The sequence below is a fragment of the Salmo salar genome, chromosome ssa20, assembly GCF_905237065.1.
Source record: "Salmo salar chromosome ssa20, Ssal_v3.1, whole genome shotgun sequence".
Taxonomy (NCBI): Eukaryota; Metazoa; Chordata; class Actinopteri; order Salmoniformes; family Salmonidae; genus Salmo; species Salmo salar.
The window spans coordinates 67,878,977-67,896,835 of NC_059461.1; the positions used below are offsets into that span (position 1 = coordinate 67,878,977).

At 42.9% G+C, this 17,859-nt stretch overlaps 2 protein-coding genes across 3 annotated transcripts in view; both read right to left on the minus strand.

Annotated features, from left to right (window-relative positions):
- vaspb (vasodilator stimulated phosphoprotein b) overlaps nt 1-11,937 on the minus strand; it is a 43,412-nt gene extending 31,475 nt beyond the window's left edge. Inside the window, exon 1 of one of the 2 annotated variants that reach the window (XM_045703848.1) lies at nt 11,289-11,937. In XM_045703848.1, coding sequence (XP_045559804.1) covers nt 11,289-11,293 — 5 coding nt within the window. In that variant the 5' untranslated portion in view covers nt 11,294-11,937. The remainder of the gene's footprint in view (nt 1-11,288) is intronic. The other variant, XM_045703847.1, reaches the window with a different exon arrangement.
- A 4,176-nt stretch (nt 11,938-16,113) lies between these two features.
- Nucleotides 16,114-17,453, minus strand: LOC106581107 (small nuclear ribonucleoprotein Sm D2). The gene is made up of 3 exons (XM_014162851.2): nt 17,331-17,453; nt 16,734-16,913; nt 16,114-16,539 (listed from the first exon to the last, which is right to left on the minus strand). Coding segments are annotated over exons 1-3 (357 nt in total). The 5' UTR covers nt 17,333-17,453; the 3' UTR covers nt 16,114-16,364.
- Nucleotides 17,454-17,859: the final 406 nt, after the last annotated feature.

The window sequence follows — 17,859 nt, forward strand, 5'->3', positions numbered from 1 at the left end:
ATGGGTGCACCTCAGCCACGCTCAAGGTCCTAAACGACATCGTAACCGCCATCGATAAGAAACAATACTGTGCTGCCGTATTCATTGACCTGGCCAAAGCTTTTGACTCTGTTAATCACCACATCCTCATCGGCAGACTCAGTAGCCTTGGTTTCTCAAACGATTGCGTCGCCTGGTTCACCAACTACTTCTCTGACAGAGTTCAGTGTGTCAAATCGGAGGGCCTACTGTCTGGACCTCTGGCAGTCTCTATGGGGGTACCACAGGGTTCAATTCTTGGGCCAACTCTTTTCTCTGTATACATAAATGATGTCGCTCTTGCTGCTGGTGAATCTCTGATCCACCTCTACGCAGACGACACCATTCTGTACACTTCTGGCCCTTCTTTGGACACTGTGTTAACAACCCTCCAGACGAGCTTCAATGCCATTCAACTCTCCTTCCGTGGTCTCCAACTGCTCCTAAACACAAGTAAAACTAAATGCATGCTCTTCAACCGATCGCTGCCTGCACCTGCCCGCCTGTCCAGCATCACTTCTCTGGACGGTTCTAACTTAGAATTTGTGGACAACTACAAATACCTAGGTGTCTGGTTAGACTGTAAACTCTCCTTCCAGACTCACATCAATCATCTCCAATCCAAAGTGAAATCTCGAATTGGCTTCCTATTTCGCAACAAAGCATCCTTCACTCATGCTGCCAAACATACCCTCGTAAAACTGACCATCCTACCAATCCTCGACTTCGGCGATGTGATTTACAAAATAGCTTCCAATACCCTACTCAACAAGCTGGATGCAGTCTATAACAGTGCCATCCGTTTTGTCACCAAAGCCCCATATACTACCCACCACTGCGACCTGTACGCTCTCGTTGGCTGGCCTTCGCTTCATAATCGTCGCCAAACACATTGGCTCCAGGTCATCTACAAGACCCTGCTAGGTAAAGTCCCCCCTTATCTCCGCTCACTGGTCACCATAGCAGCACCCACCTGTAGCACGCGCTCCAGCAGGTATATCTCTCTGGTCACCCCTAAAGCCAACTCCTCCTTTGGTCGTCTCTCCTTCCAGTTCTCTGCTGCCAATGACTGGAACGAACTACAAAAATCTCTGAAACTGGAAACACTTATCTCCCTCACTAGCTTTAAGCACCAGCTGTCAGAGCAGCTCACTGCACCTGTACATAGCCCATCTATAATTTAGCCCAAACTACTACCTCTTCCCCTACTGTATTTATTTATTTTGCTCCTTTGCACCATATTATTTATATTTTATCTCTGAACTTTCTTCAAACTACAAATCTACCATTCCAGTGTTTTTCTTGCTATACTTTATTTACTTTTCCACCATGGCATTTTTTTGCCTTTACCTCCCTTATCTCACATCATTTGCTCACATTGTATATAGTCTTATTTATTTTATTTTTTTCTACTGCATCATTGATTGTATGTTGTTTTACTCCATGTGTAACTCTGTGTTTTTGTATGTTGTCGAACTGCTTTGCTTTATCTTGGCCAGGTCGCAATTGTAAATGAGAACTTGTTCTCAACTTGCCTACCTGGTTAAATAAAGGTGAAATAAATAAATAAAATAAATAAATAAAATAAAAACTCCAGAGAACGCATTTCCGCTGCTCCAGAGTCCAATGGAGGCGAACTTTACACCACTCCAGCCGACGCTTGGCATTGCGCATGGTGATCTTAGGCTTGGGTGCAGTTGCTCGGCCATGGAAACCCATTTCATGAAGCTACCGATCAGCAGTTCTTGTGCTGACGTTGCTTCCAGAGGCAGTTTGGAACTCTGTAGTGACAGACGAGGACAGACGATTTTTATGTGGTACGCGCTTCAGCACACCCGTTCTGTGAGCTTGTGTAGCCTAACATTTTGTGGCTGAGCCGTTGTTGCTCCTAGACGTTTCTACTTCTCAATAACAGCATTTACAGTTGACCAGGGCAGCTCTAGCAGGGCAGAAATTTGACCAACTGACCTGTTGGAAAGGTGGCATCCTATGACGGTGCCACATTGAAAGTCACTAAACTTTTCAGTACGGGCCATTCTACTGACAATGTTTGTCTATGGAGATTGCATGGCTGTGTGCTTGATTTTATACACCTGTCAGCAACGGGTATGGATGAAATAGCTGAATCCACTCATTTGAAGGGGTGTATATATACTTTTGTAGTGTACATCTGGCCCAATTGACACTAACACAGTGGGACACAGACAGTAACAGCACTGAATAACAAGTAGAGTTAAATCAGTCAAACACAAAAACACATCGGCTGTACACAAAATAGGATGATAAATGGACAGAATACCTCAGATCCTTGAAGAACAGGTCGTTTTGTAAGAGGCAAACCGTATGGACTGACTGGCTGACTACTGAAGCCCCCAGACTAAAGATTGAGGAGGACCAGGGCCCCTGTTGTAATCCTTTGCCTACTGCTGTTAACTCTCCATCTCCCTTCCTCATGCCTGCCCCTCCTCACACAGGTCCTAGCATGCTGCTACATGCAGACTGAAGACTAGTGCTTTTAGTCTCTCCCCTGTGAGGCACACAGCACCAGGCTCCTGAGTGGCACAGCGGTCTAAGGCACTGCATCTCAGTGCTACAGGCATCACTACAGACCCTGGTTCGAGTCCAGGCTGTATCACAACCAGCAGTGATTGGGAGTCCCATAGGGCGGCGCACAATTGGCCCAGCGTCGTCCAGGTTAGGGTTTGGCCGCTGTAGGCAGTCATTGTAAATAAGAATTTGTTCTTAACCGACTTGCCTAGTTAAATAAACACAGCACCAGGCTCGCTCTCTCCCTCGCTAAGGTGTCGGATTCTCTGTCTCTTGTTATGTTCTGCCTCTCAAACTCTTTCATGCGCCAACTCTCACTTTTTCCTCTTTCTTTCTCGGTCAGGCCCAAACCACTCAGCATTCTTTGTGTGCTGACTCATCGGTGCCTGAGTTTCTCTGGAATCGTCTCTCCAACGTTGTGGAAACGTTCCTTGGCTGTCTGGGCCAGGCCTCTGACCACTTGAAAGAGGCCGAGGAGCAAAAGCAGCATTCCAGCTCCTGAAGCGCTCTGGGGGTGCCGTGACTGGCACTCACTATGCCCTTATTTGGACCATCGAATCATTTCTCTCCTCTCTGCATTCACTTAATTCCTTTTACAGGGCCAAGCGTATCCTCCCTGAGAGGCTGAGGAGGAGGCATAGCCCATTGGAGAAGATCCCTCCTCATTAGGGGGTGGGGACATGAGAGAAACTCCCCACTCTCTCAGTTGTCCAGACATGTAACTCTGTCCACATCTCTAGAGAATATGTTATGGGTATGAAGCTGCGCTCACAGGGCACAAAAGAGCGAGGGAGGAGGGATAGAAACTAAATTGAGTTGATACCTCATCTTTATGGAGGTCTACGAGTGCTGCATGCCTGTGGCTTGACACTTAGCATTAGCTATATAGATGCTGAGTAGTAGAATTTCCTTTATCATCAGCTTCAAAAGGGTCAACGCTGGTCAAGACACAGGAAGTACATTTTTATTTGCTGAAGTACACAATCAAATCATGGATCTATGAAATGTTGCTGTCCTACTCTTTGATAGTATGCACACACACCATCTTATAAAGTGTCTTCAAAATGGTTAAACTTGCCTCGTGGTCAGTAAGGGTCATTGCATGAACATGCTTGTTAGTTGAGAATGAAGCAATGGAATGAGGATCAGTAAATCTACCTTTTAAACGAGGTGGTACTTTTTACAGCTATATCCCAATGGTGGACATTCAGTAGAGACGATTCACTGCCCATTGAAAATGTATCCAAATGACTAAACCTAGAATAATTCAACACAGATATCAGACAGAGAGACCCAATCGGGAGATGTGAAGAGGCAACCAGTCCAGCGATAGCACAAAAGCTGTTTCTGTAAACAACATTAGTCGCTTCGCTAATCATTCACAAAAATGTCACCCATGCAGGAAATAGTTTGATGCCAAATCTAAAAAAGAAACTCCCTATTTAACCAATAGTGGCATCGCTTGAGCCTCTATTTAAAGCTTCAAAACAAAATATAGCTTGTATCCAGTTAATGCATTGTCTTAGCATCCTCATGTATGGCAGAAGGGAAAGTCAGTATTTGTGACAGTATTTTTGCAATGGCTGACGCTATAAAACTGTTTTCCACAGATCTCCCTCTCCATTTTCACCTAGGGAGGAAGAGAGAGTTATGAATGGAGAGCGACAAAGAGAACAAGACGGAGAAATTGCAGCCATTGCTGACTGTGCATTAAAACGTTACAGCATGGCTTCCACAACAAGCTTTAGCTTCACCAGGTCAGACCTAGCCCATCTCAGCCCCGGCCAGCGACCACTCATGCTCGTGATTTTACAGCATCCAACATAGTAATTTTCATAGGATCTCTATTTTAGTTCCTAATTCTATGGTATCCAATGCCTAGTGTTTAGTTTCTCACCGACAGCTCCAGTGACGGTGCAAGTTTACACTGTGTAGCTATGCTGATGCCCTCGGCTTGTTGGGACAAAGCCAACCAAGACCTGGAGTTGACCAGGGAACCATAAGGAGAATATGATGATGATGGTTGTTCCAGAGACACAAGTGGCCCTGAGAAACCACAGTTTCCTCCTTACCTACAGCATCTATAAGGATCAGCTACAGGCAGCACTACATTTCTTATTGATGGGATATAAAAGGAGAAACTGGGAGCATGGGAATGAGGGATATGGGTGTGTGAAAGGGTACTAGCTAGGGTGGAGGGAAGGAACAGAATGGTGTACATGGGAGTGTCAGGCAGAATCCCAAATCCCCTCAAAACTCAATTTGCACGTTCATGCGCACCTCTGCTTTATGCACAAGTGTCCCAATGCTAGCTGAGGGGGTAAAAATTATTGAGGGTGTAGCAGCTAATTAGACCCTCCAACAGCCACATCAAACAAGCCAGGAGGCCCCAGAGCAGTGCTATCCCAACACACACTGCGAAATGTTGAGTTTGCGCAATTTCATAGGAAGAATTGAGAGGTGAGCCTAATTATGAGACATGCATTTTACTCACCGTCAGTATACCGTACTATAGGAGGGTGTAGAGGATTCTTTGGTCAGTGACCAAAGCCAAACTGTTGCTTCCTGTTTACCATGCCCTACCCACCATTCTGCACCCACCTAGACGTGTGAGTGACCGCTGAACAAGGGGGGATATTGTAATCTAGATGCTTAGTAATAGAAGAAAACCCACAACCACCAAGGAAACTGGATGTCTCGATTGCGCCAATATAGGCTTATTTTTGTACATTGTGCACTGCATCTAATTGCTTTAAAAATGGGAGAGCTTGTGATGAAGCATGTCACAGATTGCTCGGCCACAGTGTCATTCAGTGATAATGTATAAATGATGGCGCACAAAGTATTTTCAGTGAATACTACCACACACGCAACTACACAAGTCCAATTGATTTCCACACGAGTCCAATTTATTTTTGTACAAGGAACCCATCTGAAGCTACTTTGATGAACAAAGGAATTAAGGAAATAGTCTACTTATGGAGACATGAAAAAATAAAAATCATACCAACGATTGGTGATGACAAATACACAATGATTATGTGCCATAAAAGTCTTAGCTACAGGATTACAACATTATGACTGTTACATGACAGTGTCATCAAAGAGACAAAGTTAGACAAACAACTAAACATCCACCATAATAAGTTCTGACTTCTCAACTAGGGGTTAAAAGTTCACTGATGATGGTAGAGGGGGAGGGGAGGGTAGCAAGTGGAATACACTCCCTGTGAGACTACACAAGCCAGTCTGGCCTCCATAGCCCATTTCAATACAGACAGGCAGGCAGACAAAGAATGACGTGGGAGAAATAAAGGAGACTGACTCACCTACAGAGTGTGTGTTCCTGCTTTTAAGTAAACCAATAGTATAGGTGCTCAGCATGGAGAGAGTGAAAAGGGAACATTTTATCACCCCAAACGCACATAACGGCAGGTAGCCGCCCTGTGTGTTTGGGGTGATTTGATTTGGCTTTAAGAGCGTTGGGCCAGTAATTGACAGGTTGCTGGTTTGAATCTCAGAGCAGACTAGGTGAAACATCTGTTGATGGGCCCTTGAGCAAGGCATTTAACCCTGTAAGTCGCTCTATAGGGTTGCAAAGGGTCGGAAAACTTTCCAGGAAATTTTAGTGAAATTTTCCATGGGAAGTCAAGTCCTGGAATTTGGGGAATTTTGCTTTAATTCATAAAATAAAAATTAGCTTATAACAGTGAACCTTTTTTTGCAGGATACACAAGTAAATTCTAGGTCTTGTGGCATATTTTGGTTAAACTATCCCCAATTCAATGGAATTGCAACCCTCTGCATGCACAGTGAATTCTTCCATCACATGTACAACTGATTCTCAAGATCTTGCACACAAATGAGATGCTATTGAGCCCACACTACTATACTGTCTGAGCCAAGGACTACATGCTTTCTGGTAAGTTTTGATTACAATACTGAGTGGGATGAATACATTTTATATGACATATATGATTTTTTGTTAACTAGTAAATTGTAGCCTACAGCAAAATGGGTTTAAATCATTTCTAACTTGTTAACAATTCCTGCTAGTTAGTTTTTGCTACCATGTGGGTTTTAGCTAGCTTGAGCCTGGTAACTGAGTGTTAATTCACCCGTTTCCATTACATGTTTCATTTTTTATTTTTTTATTTTTTTTATTTAATAATCTTTACAGGAAAATACCACGGGCACTATCTGATGTGTGGAAACATTTCGCTGCAGCTAATGTAGAAGGAAAAGCTGTGTACATTTGCAAGTATTGTGACAAATCATATGTGAAGAATGCAACAAAGATGCAGAATCATCTGGCCAAGTGCATAAAGTTCCCTCAGTGCTCACAACAAGCAACCTCTGACAAAAGTCCCTCTACTTCTAGTCGAGGTGAAAATGATGAAGCAGACACCTTATCGATAGCAACAGCTCATGGTCCTCCTGGAATCAGAAGTTTTTTGACTCAATGGAAGAACGTAGTCAGAGATATGCTGATGAATGTCTTGCTCGAGCTGTGTATGCAACTGGTTCACCTCTGATGCTCACAGGCAATGTGTATTGGAAGAGATTTCTGAATGTTCTTCGCCCAGCATACACCCCACAAACCAGACATGCTTTATCTACTCATTTGCTGGATGCAGAGTTCAACAGAGTTCAAGTGAAGGTCAAGAAAATCGTAGACAAAGCAGACTGTAATGCAATCTTCTCTGATGGGGGGGGTTGAATGTTCGTGGGCAAGGAATAATTAATTGCATCATCTCCACCCCTCAACCAGTATTCTACAAGAACACAGACACAAGGGACAACAGACACACCGGCCTCTACATTGCAGATGAGCTGAAGGCAGTCATCAATGACCTTGGACCACAGAAGGTATTTGCACTGGTGACAGAAAATACTGCAAACATGAAGGCTGCTTGGTCTAAAATGGAGGAGTCCTACCCTCACATCACACCCATTGACTGTGCTGCTCATACATTGAATCTGCTCCTCAAGGACATCATGACACTGAAAACAATGGATACACTCTACAAGAGAGCCAAGGAAATGGTTAGGTATGTGAAGGGTCATCAAGTTATAGCAGCAATCTACCTCACCAAGCAAAGTGAGAAGAATAAGAGCACCACATTGAAGCTGCCCAGCAACACCCGTTGGGTTGGTGTTGTCATCATGTTTGACAGTCTCCTGGAGGGGAAGGAGTCTCTCCAAGAAATGGCCATATCACAGTCTGCTGATATGGACAGCCCCGTCAAGAGGATCCTCCTGGATGATGTATTTTGGGAGAGAGTGGTAAGCAGCCCAAAACTCCTGAAACCTATAGCAGTAGCCTTTGCACGGATTGAGGGAGACAATGCCATCCTGTCTGATGTTCAGACTCTGCTTGCAGATGTAAGAGAATAAATCCATATTGCCCTGCCCACTTTACTGTTGCTCCAAGCAGAGGAAACTGCAGTTCTGAAAAACATCAAAAAGCATTTAGACTTTTGCCTGAAGCCCATACACACCGCAGTGTACATGTTGGGCCCCAAGTATGCTGGCAAGAGCATCCTGTCTGGTGCAGATATCAACAAGCCCTATGGTATCATCACTACCGTGTCTCGCCACCTTGACCAGGATGAGGGCAAGGTTCTTGGCAGTCTGGTGAATTACACTTCCAAGCAAGGGCTTTTTTCTTATGGAGATGCAATATGGCAGTCGTCCCAACAAATCTCATCAGCCACCTGGTGGTAGGGACTTTGTGGATCTGAGGCTCTTTCCCCTGTTGCCTCAGAGCACAACTGGTCCTTGTTTGGGAACACACACACTCACCAAAGCACGCAACAGGCTGACCAATACAATGGTTGAAAAATTGGTGGCCATCTGGGCAAATTTGCAGCTTTTTGAGCCTGACAACAAGCCATCCTCAACAAGTTTGAAAAGGGACAGTGAAGATGAGGCCTCAGAGTCTGATTTTCAAGAGGTGGACATTGAGGAGGTCCAGGGAGAAGACATGGAAGCCTGAGAGGAAGACAACCAAAGCTTTAGTTTCTAGACTGTCGTTTTACAGATGTTGAAAACGTTTTTGGGAGATGCGATGGATCATTCAATATTTCCTTTCTTTTGTTGTTCATTGAAATCATCCCATGTGAAGAGTCAACAGATTTAATTAAAGTTAAATTCGTAACAAAATTATTCATTTTTCTATTGGAAGGATTTAATTATTTGCAATTATGTCTAATTATGATAAGATAAAAGGTTTATGTTTCTGTCTCCATATGATATGGTAAATATATCCAATGCAAAAAAACATCTACATTTAAATGGTATTAATACCCATATATTCCCGTTAATTCCCACAGAAAGTTTCCACCTCTGAATATTCCCCAAAATGTAAAAAAATATATATACATTTTAACTGTGCTCAACATGGTAAGAGTGAAAGGAGAACATTTGTAACTGGTGAGAGCAGCCTTTATCACCCCAAACACAGTTCCTTGCTAGACACTATATATCCTGATGCCTAGTCACTTTACCCCTGCCTACATGTATATATCTGACTCAATTACCATGTACCCCTACACATTGATAGTGTATTGGTACTACTTGTGTTTTCTATTCTTATTATTTAACTCTGCATCGTTGGAAAAGAGCTTGTAAGTAACCGGGTTAGGGCTCAATTCAAATTGAAGGCAGTCAATTCAGGAAGTGGCTTGAATTTAAAATTCAGAAAATATATACAAAAAACTTTTGAAATAAAACAGCTTCTGCTTTTAATTTGATTGACAAGTCATTGAAAACAAATTCCCTTTTTTCGATTATTGAATTATAATTTTAGTTCACTTCCTGAACTGACTCCCTTCAATTTGAATTGACCCCAACCATGGTAAGTAAGCATTTCACTGTAGGTAGACCTTACATCTGTTGTATTTGGCACATGTGACATAACCAAATAAAAAGTTTTGACACAGTGCATGGAACAACTTCTTAGATCGAATGTGACATGTTTCACACCCACCTTACACCTGAAGGGTGTCCCGTGTAGGCCTACTGTATGCTAGCCCAGCCCAGGGGAGTCAGTTAGTACCAGACACCGATGCATTTCCTGTGTGACAGTGTAGTCTGAGATAGAGAAACAGGGAGGAAACTGTCTCAGCTGATTATGGTTATAGGGAGGATGTATGCACAGCCAGGGTGGTCAGAGAATATGGTTATCTTTGTGTAATAAACTTCCTTGGATGTATTGACGGGGGTTTCTATTTAGTAGATGTGGGTCACCTCAGGATCTAGGCCTACCTGTATTGGGAGAAACCATGGGACATTTAACCAGCTGGCTACACTTGTCTCAACATTCACATATGGTAAACTATGCTGAGGACAATGAACTTGATTACGTGACAGACAACATTACATTCCTCACCCATTATGTAAGCAAGGTAAATGACATGACCTCTTTAGATGGGGCCAGAGCCCATTCATTCATTAGGCCTAGAAATCAGTGTTGGCTTTAACAAAGTAAACCAAAGTGACCAGCAACAGGTTAAAAACAATACAAGGCCTTACTTACTCAACTTGGTTTGGCAAAAGCAGTGAGAAATTCAAGATTGGTTAAAGATAAATAACTTGTTGCACAGGTTATGGAATCACAAAAAATATACATTGTGGATAGAGTCCCAGATAGATTATAGAATACAAATGTACATAGGCCCAGGTGATATGCGAGGGCCATTGTGTTTGAATCAGGAAAAAAATAACATTCCAGAAAAGGCCTAACTAGTCTTGGCTTCAAAGCGTGTAATTGCCAACTTCACAGGCTGCAACAGGATGTGGAATTCGTTGACTGGCTTGTTCCATGCTCGGCGCAATTTGGTTGTGTGTACAGGCCTGGTTGGCCAACTACGGGGGAATAGGGTCCTTGCATGGATACGTGGAACTATGGCAGGCCAGCTGACCAGACAACTCCATGTCTAGCAGTGGAACTATGGCAGGCCAGCTGACCAGACAACTCCATGTCTAGCAGTGGAACTATGGCAGGCCAGCTGACCAGACAACTCCATGTCTAGCAGTGGAACTATGGCAGGCCAGCTGACCAGACAACTCCATGTCTAGCAGTGGAACTATGGCAGGCCAGCTGACCAGACAACTCCATGTCTAGCATACACAACAGCGTGCTCTACCACAGGGCACCATTACAGTTCCATTTCCCACCAAAATGTCCCAAATAGGACAACAAATATTGATTCCATGATACATGCAAATCACCATGGGACACAAATTGTAATTCAAGTAAAGTACAAATCACCCGGTCTAATGCCCTCTAGGCTTAGGCCTATTGTACTGGAATTAAGCCACTTGACAATATGTTAAACTATCACAGAGCAGCAGGCTTCTACGGTATGACAAGGGGACAGAGCGCTCGAGCTGGCATTTCTCTGATTCTTCTCTCATTCATCCCCTTCCAAAATTCCAATGGGCTACAAAGTGATACATTGTATCAGGTGCTCTGCATTGAAACAAGTTGATTTAGTCTGGCGGTCACTTTGATGATGACATGTTTAGGCTATCTCGAGACAAAACTAGACTACCAAAACAGTTCGAGATCTTTCGAAGTTACAATATGATAAATCATATGACTCCAAACAAAAACTTGCACCAGCCATGCTCGATCATTACAAGCGCACAAAAATCGATATGTTGTATTGTAGTCACAAAACAAAATGAACAGACCGATCAGATTTGAATTGCTTTACCTCATTGTTAGGCGAGAGTGGAGATCCTCTCCGATGCAGTTTTTTCGGCCTCAGATCTAAGCCCGGGGTTCAAAAAGAAAAAAAGAAAAGAAAAACGACGATATCGGCAAGATACACATCTATATACACGTAAAGGGATAGCCTACGATCCACAAGCAGGATAAAGAGAAGCACACCTCGATGATTTCCTGGTTTCGGAGAGAGAGGAGTTGAAAGAGTGGATACAGTAGTGGAGCGCGCTTGCCAACTCCAATCAGGATCCGAGACTCATCTCTCCTTTCTAAACAGACTACCACAAACGAGCGAACACTGTCAGGACAAACTAAAGCCTCTTTCTCAATTTTGTCAAAGTGGGAACTCCTCTTGATCGGTAATGCTGGGAATCTTCTTCAGACCTTCCCGGTCTGTGTAATTTCATTGGTGTTTAAACTCAACCCGCCTCCAGTTTTCAACTCGAAGTAGGCTTTCTTTCCATGTTCACCGGCCCCTCTATGTAGTTCGATTTTTTTTATTGCAATACGGTATCCTTAGGACGTCCCCCCATTGAAGTGGACGTTTTAAATGGGTTAAGGTTTGGGTTTTGGCGAGGGATGTCCATGTCCCAAGGATCCCGGATAGCACTAACCTTGGGAAGAATCCACACCACTCTGCCTTTCCCTAGTGGTTGAAAGGCATAACTACAATTCGGGTGTTCAAGGCAGTTGGTGGAAAGTTGGGAACATACTGTACTTAGAATTTAAGCAACATAGGCCTGTTGCACTAAACAAGACTGCCCTATCTATAATCAACGTTGTGCACATAACATTAGTAATGGTGAGACAACAAGTAGTTTAAGAAACTAGCTGTAGACTCTATGTAGGCTAAAACAAATAATTATATTGCCACATACACCAGATAGGTGCAGTGAAATGTGTTGTTTTACAGGGTCAGCCATAGTAGTACAGTGCCCCTGGAGCAAATTAGGGTTAAGTGCCCTGCTCAAGGGCACATTGACTGATTTTTCACCCTCCTAGCTCGGGTGTTCAAACCAGCAACCTTTTGTTTACTGGCCAAACGTTCTAACCGCTAGGCTACCTGCCACCACTATAGACCTACTAACTTCATACATAATGAAGGAGGAAGATAATGGGAAAGACTATTTAAGCAGTAAGGGCCAAGGAGGTGCAGTATATGGCCAATATATACATGAAATATTGCACTGTATTCCTAAAACTTCTTGAGCGATACTGTAGCCTATTTTCTCCGTATGGGGGAGAGGGAATTGGATCAGAAAAGGGAGGAATGCATTATGTCTCGATGGCATGTGTAAACATCTGAAGCACTGATAGGCCTTAACACACACACACACACACACACACACACACACACACACACACACACACACACACACACACACACACACACACACACACACACACACACACACACACACGACAGCTGACCATTCTACAATCTACTGAGCAACTGTCACACAATTTGAGCACCCTCCATTCAATCTGCTTTCTGCTGGCCACTACTGAAACTGCACCCAAAAATAGAGTACACATTTTCAAGCTCATGTTAATTATATAATCAGATTTTCCTCAGAAAAACATGTCATTTTGTGGAAGACTGGGGAGAAAATGAAAATGTATGTGTGTGTCAAAGACTCCTCTACTCCCAGAAAGTGGTTCACCCAGAAGTAGACTGTGCTGTAATGTTAGGATTCTCCCCTCCTGTCCTCTGTACCACTTCTCCACAGTGTGACGTCAGCTCTCTCCATAGTTGGCACAGTTTCACATGGGGCCTGATGGACTTGGACACCAGTGATTAGATAATATGAGAGTTAGATTAAGGTAGAGACCAAGGTTTATGTTAGAGCGGCTGGACAGTGAGAAATAAGAGGAAGACCCGGGTACATTAAGTGTGTGTGTGTGTGTGTGTGTGTGTGTGTGTGTGTGTGTGTGTGTTTTTTTTTCGTGCCCTCATGTCAGTGAGTCTAGGACTGTAGCAAAAATGAGAAGAGATTGAAAATTAGTCTGGGGAAAAAATGGAATGTTGGTAGAGGCAGGGTCCTTGAGTACTAATCATCTTAATAGGGATTAATATGGGTCATGGATTATTTCACTGTGCATAATAGATAATAGAACCATATGCAAGAGTTATTTTGACCACAGATTATTTTTCAGGAAATTAAATGTTGGCAGTAACCACTGGAACTTTCAGAAACAGGTTTGACAGGGTAATGATCTTCTCACCTAACACAATGTCCAAAATATTGTTTGTTAATACATCCTAGATTCACAAGAACATTTTAATTATAATAACATGCCATTCAGTTAAAAGTAGTGTGTGTGGACAGGAGAGCGGGGGAGGGGTAGAGACACTATGTGTTTGAGATCTGTGCTGGTCACCAGGCAGAGGGAAGCTAAATACATTTTTGCCCAAATGAGTTGACCCGGACTAGGTCTATGACCTCTACTAGGGGAATTGGGGAGGATCACCTGAGGCACTGCACAGTGGAAGATATACAGCTGAAACTCTTCATTTTGTCTTCATGAGGACAATGCTTTATCAAACCTTAGAGGTTTATCCCTCTTTAACTTTTTGTTCGGTCTGTAGACTGGTTGTGTTTGACAGGCACATTGAGTGTTGCTCCGCGTTCTGCACTCATGTAGCCTGCAGTAGTTAAAAAGTTTAAGCACGCCCTCTATTGGGCGGCCAAACAACATACACTACTAATATACACCGCTAGATGGCGCTGTAGAAGATACTACAGGTTTTAATTGAGAGGAGAATGGTTTTATGGGTTGATAGTGATAATGAAGTGTAAACCTACTATTTTGTTCGAGAAAAAAAACATTCCAGTCAGGTTGTATACAGAAAATACATTCGTCTCCATGTAGTCTATAATTGCACCTTTATCTGATTGATAACAGGAAAAGAACAACACATAGCAGAGCAACATAGCTGGCCTGGCCATGTAGCAATACACATTGTATCTCCACATTTTCCTTTAGTCTGCAAGTAACATATGGGATGTCTATGTATTAATACTTCTAAATGTAGGCCTAATTAAATGAAGAATTTAAAAAAAATTATAATGTTGGCCTTGATGTGTGGGGTAGCAGCACTTTTTCTTTCACTGTGATGAGGTGACCTCAAGTGTGTGTCACAGGAGGTTGGTGGCACCTTAATTGGGAGGACTGGCTCATTGTAATGGCTGGAGCAGAATAAGTGGAATGTATCAAATATTCAATTCGCTCCGTTCCAGCCATTATTATGAGTCGTCCTCCCCTCAGCAGCCTCCACTGCTGTGTTATAGTTCATACTCTATCACTCTTTCTCCACCTGCCTCGCTGCACTGACACCCCGACCATGGATCTGCTTGGAAACAAACTGCGGCAGCTCGGGTTACCGGGCACGATTGATGGCGAGTGTGAGCCGCATGCCGGGCGAGGGTGTTGCATTGCGCGGAGTATCAACACATGCCCGAATGCTATCATAATCACACTTCCCCTCTTATGCGCCTTCTGCCCCAGCTGCCTACTGAATAAAACATCCCCCTTCCTGCTGAAGATCCACACCCCAAAATCTGGAGGGAACTGGACTCATGAAGTCTCACGTAAAGACACATGGCACCCTTTTCTAGAACGCAATAGGAATGAATGAATAGGTGTGCATGTTTGTAACTAAACAGAACACTCAAGAGACTGAATGTACTGTATTATTGGTGATAACATGAACTACTGCAGTAATATACTGTATTATTGGTGATAACATGAACTACTGCAGTAAGAGACCGAAAAAAGAGAAGGACAGCCCCAGGCTTTGAAGGGCCAGGTGGGCAAATAAAGAGCATGGGAAAACTCTCAAAAGCTGAAAGTGTATGATGCATAACAACCATGAATAGGATTGGAGTAGCTGTGGGAATAGAGAAGCACAATAGTTATAGTCAGCTATAAGAGGACTCGCCTCAATGGGAAATATGGAATAGGAATCAACACTTAAGACTGAGTGAGATTTAGGCTAAATTGCATACAGGGAACTGTGAGATCTTGCTTCTGACTGCTCTGCAAACATTAAAATGGCATTAACTTCACAACATTCAAGATGGGAAACTTAACTTGTTATTTTGGGGATAAGGAAGAGTTTGACAAAATGCCTCAACAATGTTCATGTATCATGTCCCTCCTCCACTGGGACTCTAAAGGTTAGATGATGCCAATCATGAAGACATAACGGGATTTATGCATAACTAAGTGTCCTATTCTTTATGCCCAGCAGGGAATACTCTGACCTTTGACCAAACCTAAAGAGCCATGCAGTCTGTTAATTCAGACGTATGATTTAAGAGCCCTGTAAAATGAAAATGATTGTGCTCTTGCACATATGCCACTTAATGGAAAATAACCTTGTCACTCAAGCCTACCACACTGGTTAAAGTGCCAACTGTTTGAGAAGAAATAGATGCTATTGAGACAATTAGCTAACAAAGTGGTCAGGAGAGGGTGAGCCACAGCGAGGGACAAGATAATACGGAGAACGCAGAGCGGGGTGTGAAGTGACAGTCATCACATCTGGTCTCATCTATAATGCATGGGTCTTTAAAACGGCAGTTTGTCACATATTGAGCGCTGCCGCCTGAAATCAACACTGACACCCTAGCTTCTGCCAGGGGAAACAGGCTAGAGGATGGAGAGAAGGAAGGAGAAAGAGGAGTCAAGAGTCAGAGTTCTGTTCATCCCAACATATCCCTAGCTTTCAAGCCTGAAATGATTTTGAGATAGAACATACAGTAGAGAATACATCTGGCTAAGAGTGTGTAGACATACAACACTTTGAATACCATACTTCTCGTATTTTATTATTAAAATGAAATACTAAAAGAGCGCCCTAAACAAAACAGAATGCCAAGAAGGATCCTAATCAGCAATCCAAAGAGTGAAGTTATCATTTTCTCACACTAAATTCTAAACACACAGCTCAGATTCCTCTCTGATCCAAAACAAAACATAATTTTCACATAATGACAGTCCACCCACTGCCTGCCATCATCTATTTGACAAAGACAGGTGAAGTGGGCAAATTAACAGTCTATTTTCCTGTGATGAGGGGGTTTCTCAGCACCACGATTACAGAGTCTCCTCTCAGGAACATCTTGGAGATGTAACGGTCCTTGTTTACTGGTTTGGACTTCTTCTTGCCCTTGCCACTCTTGGGAACTTCTGTCCACATCTCCTTCACATTCTCCAGGACCATGTTGCAGTGTCTGCATTGAGAAGGGAATACAAATGTATGCAGTTAACCAAAAAGTATTAAGAATTAAGCCTTTGGGAGGATATGGGTAACATTTGATGACAAAATGCAGACATTTTCTTGTGTCTCTCTTTGCTGGACATTTGTGATTAACCGTATAACTCCAATGGATGACTTCCCAACTCAGTGGCCTAACTACATAACTACCTGTCAAATGCCTTGACACGGCCAAGCAGCTTCTTGTTGTTTCGGCAGTTGACGAGGACCTGTGTGTTGTTTTTGACAGACTGGGTGAGCACAGACAGGGGCCCAGTATTGAACTCCTCCTCCTCCCGCTTCTGGAGCTCCTCAGGAGTCATCTCAGACTTGGGTTTATTTAACAGGCTCCTGGAAGGATTATTGAGGATGCTCATTGTTAACAGAGTTCAACTCCAGGCAATTCAAACATTGTTGATAGACTTCGTGATGATGATGATTATGGCGACTTGACACAACTAAAGTTAATTCAGACCAACAGTTAGCTGCTAACAAAGTTTGAAAACTGTTTCACATGAAGAGGCCAAAGACAAGATGTATTAGCTTGCTGGCTAATAAGTTCCCATTTTTATTATGATCAACATGGGTCATCTACAATATATGTTAGCTAGTTACAGCAGTTACTATCGCTAATAACGTTAGATCATCATGGCTGGCTAACGAACAGCTATCGTTAGCCCGCCAGCTAGACAAATTTAGCTACACATCTTTCCACATTGATGAGGTCTCTGTTTTACTGTATCCAAACAAAGCACACATTGTACTTACATATTTTCTTCAACGAATGGCGATTTTATCAGGAAAACTATCTAGTAAATATGTTAGCTTTTTGCCGGCTTCTTCAATCGCTCCAACGCCACACTCGTGTGTTGTCTGTCCAACGGCTTCCGGGTCCCATTTTAAAATATTGCAATAACTTCCGGGTTGCCTTAACATTTATTTAGAATACATTATCTGGATACATTTTATTAATTATGCAATGATGTAAATGCTGTCTCAGTTGTAGAATGCAGTAGAGTAAATTAACTATAATTTAGAGCTTATTCATATTAATCTCAAGATGATTTTAGAAGAAAATTATTATTTGTGAGAGAAAGAACATGATACTTAAAACACACAGGAGATTCCCTAAAAACCTGCAACAAAAGGTCACTTCCGGGCGTAGCTGTATTGAAATGTTATGTTTTTAGGTCCCGGACACACAGAGCTTTAGGCTACATATCAGCGATCACTGCAAATATTGGCAGACACAGACCCACAGGTAACTCTGTTGTAGACCTGAGAGGAGACAGGGAGA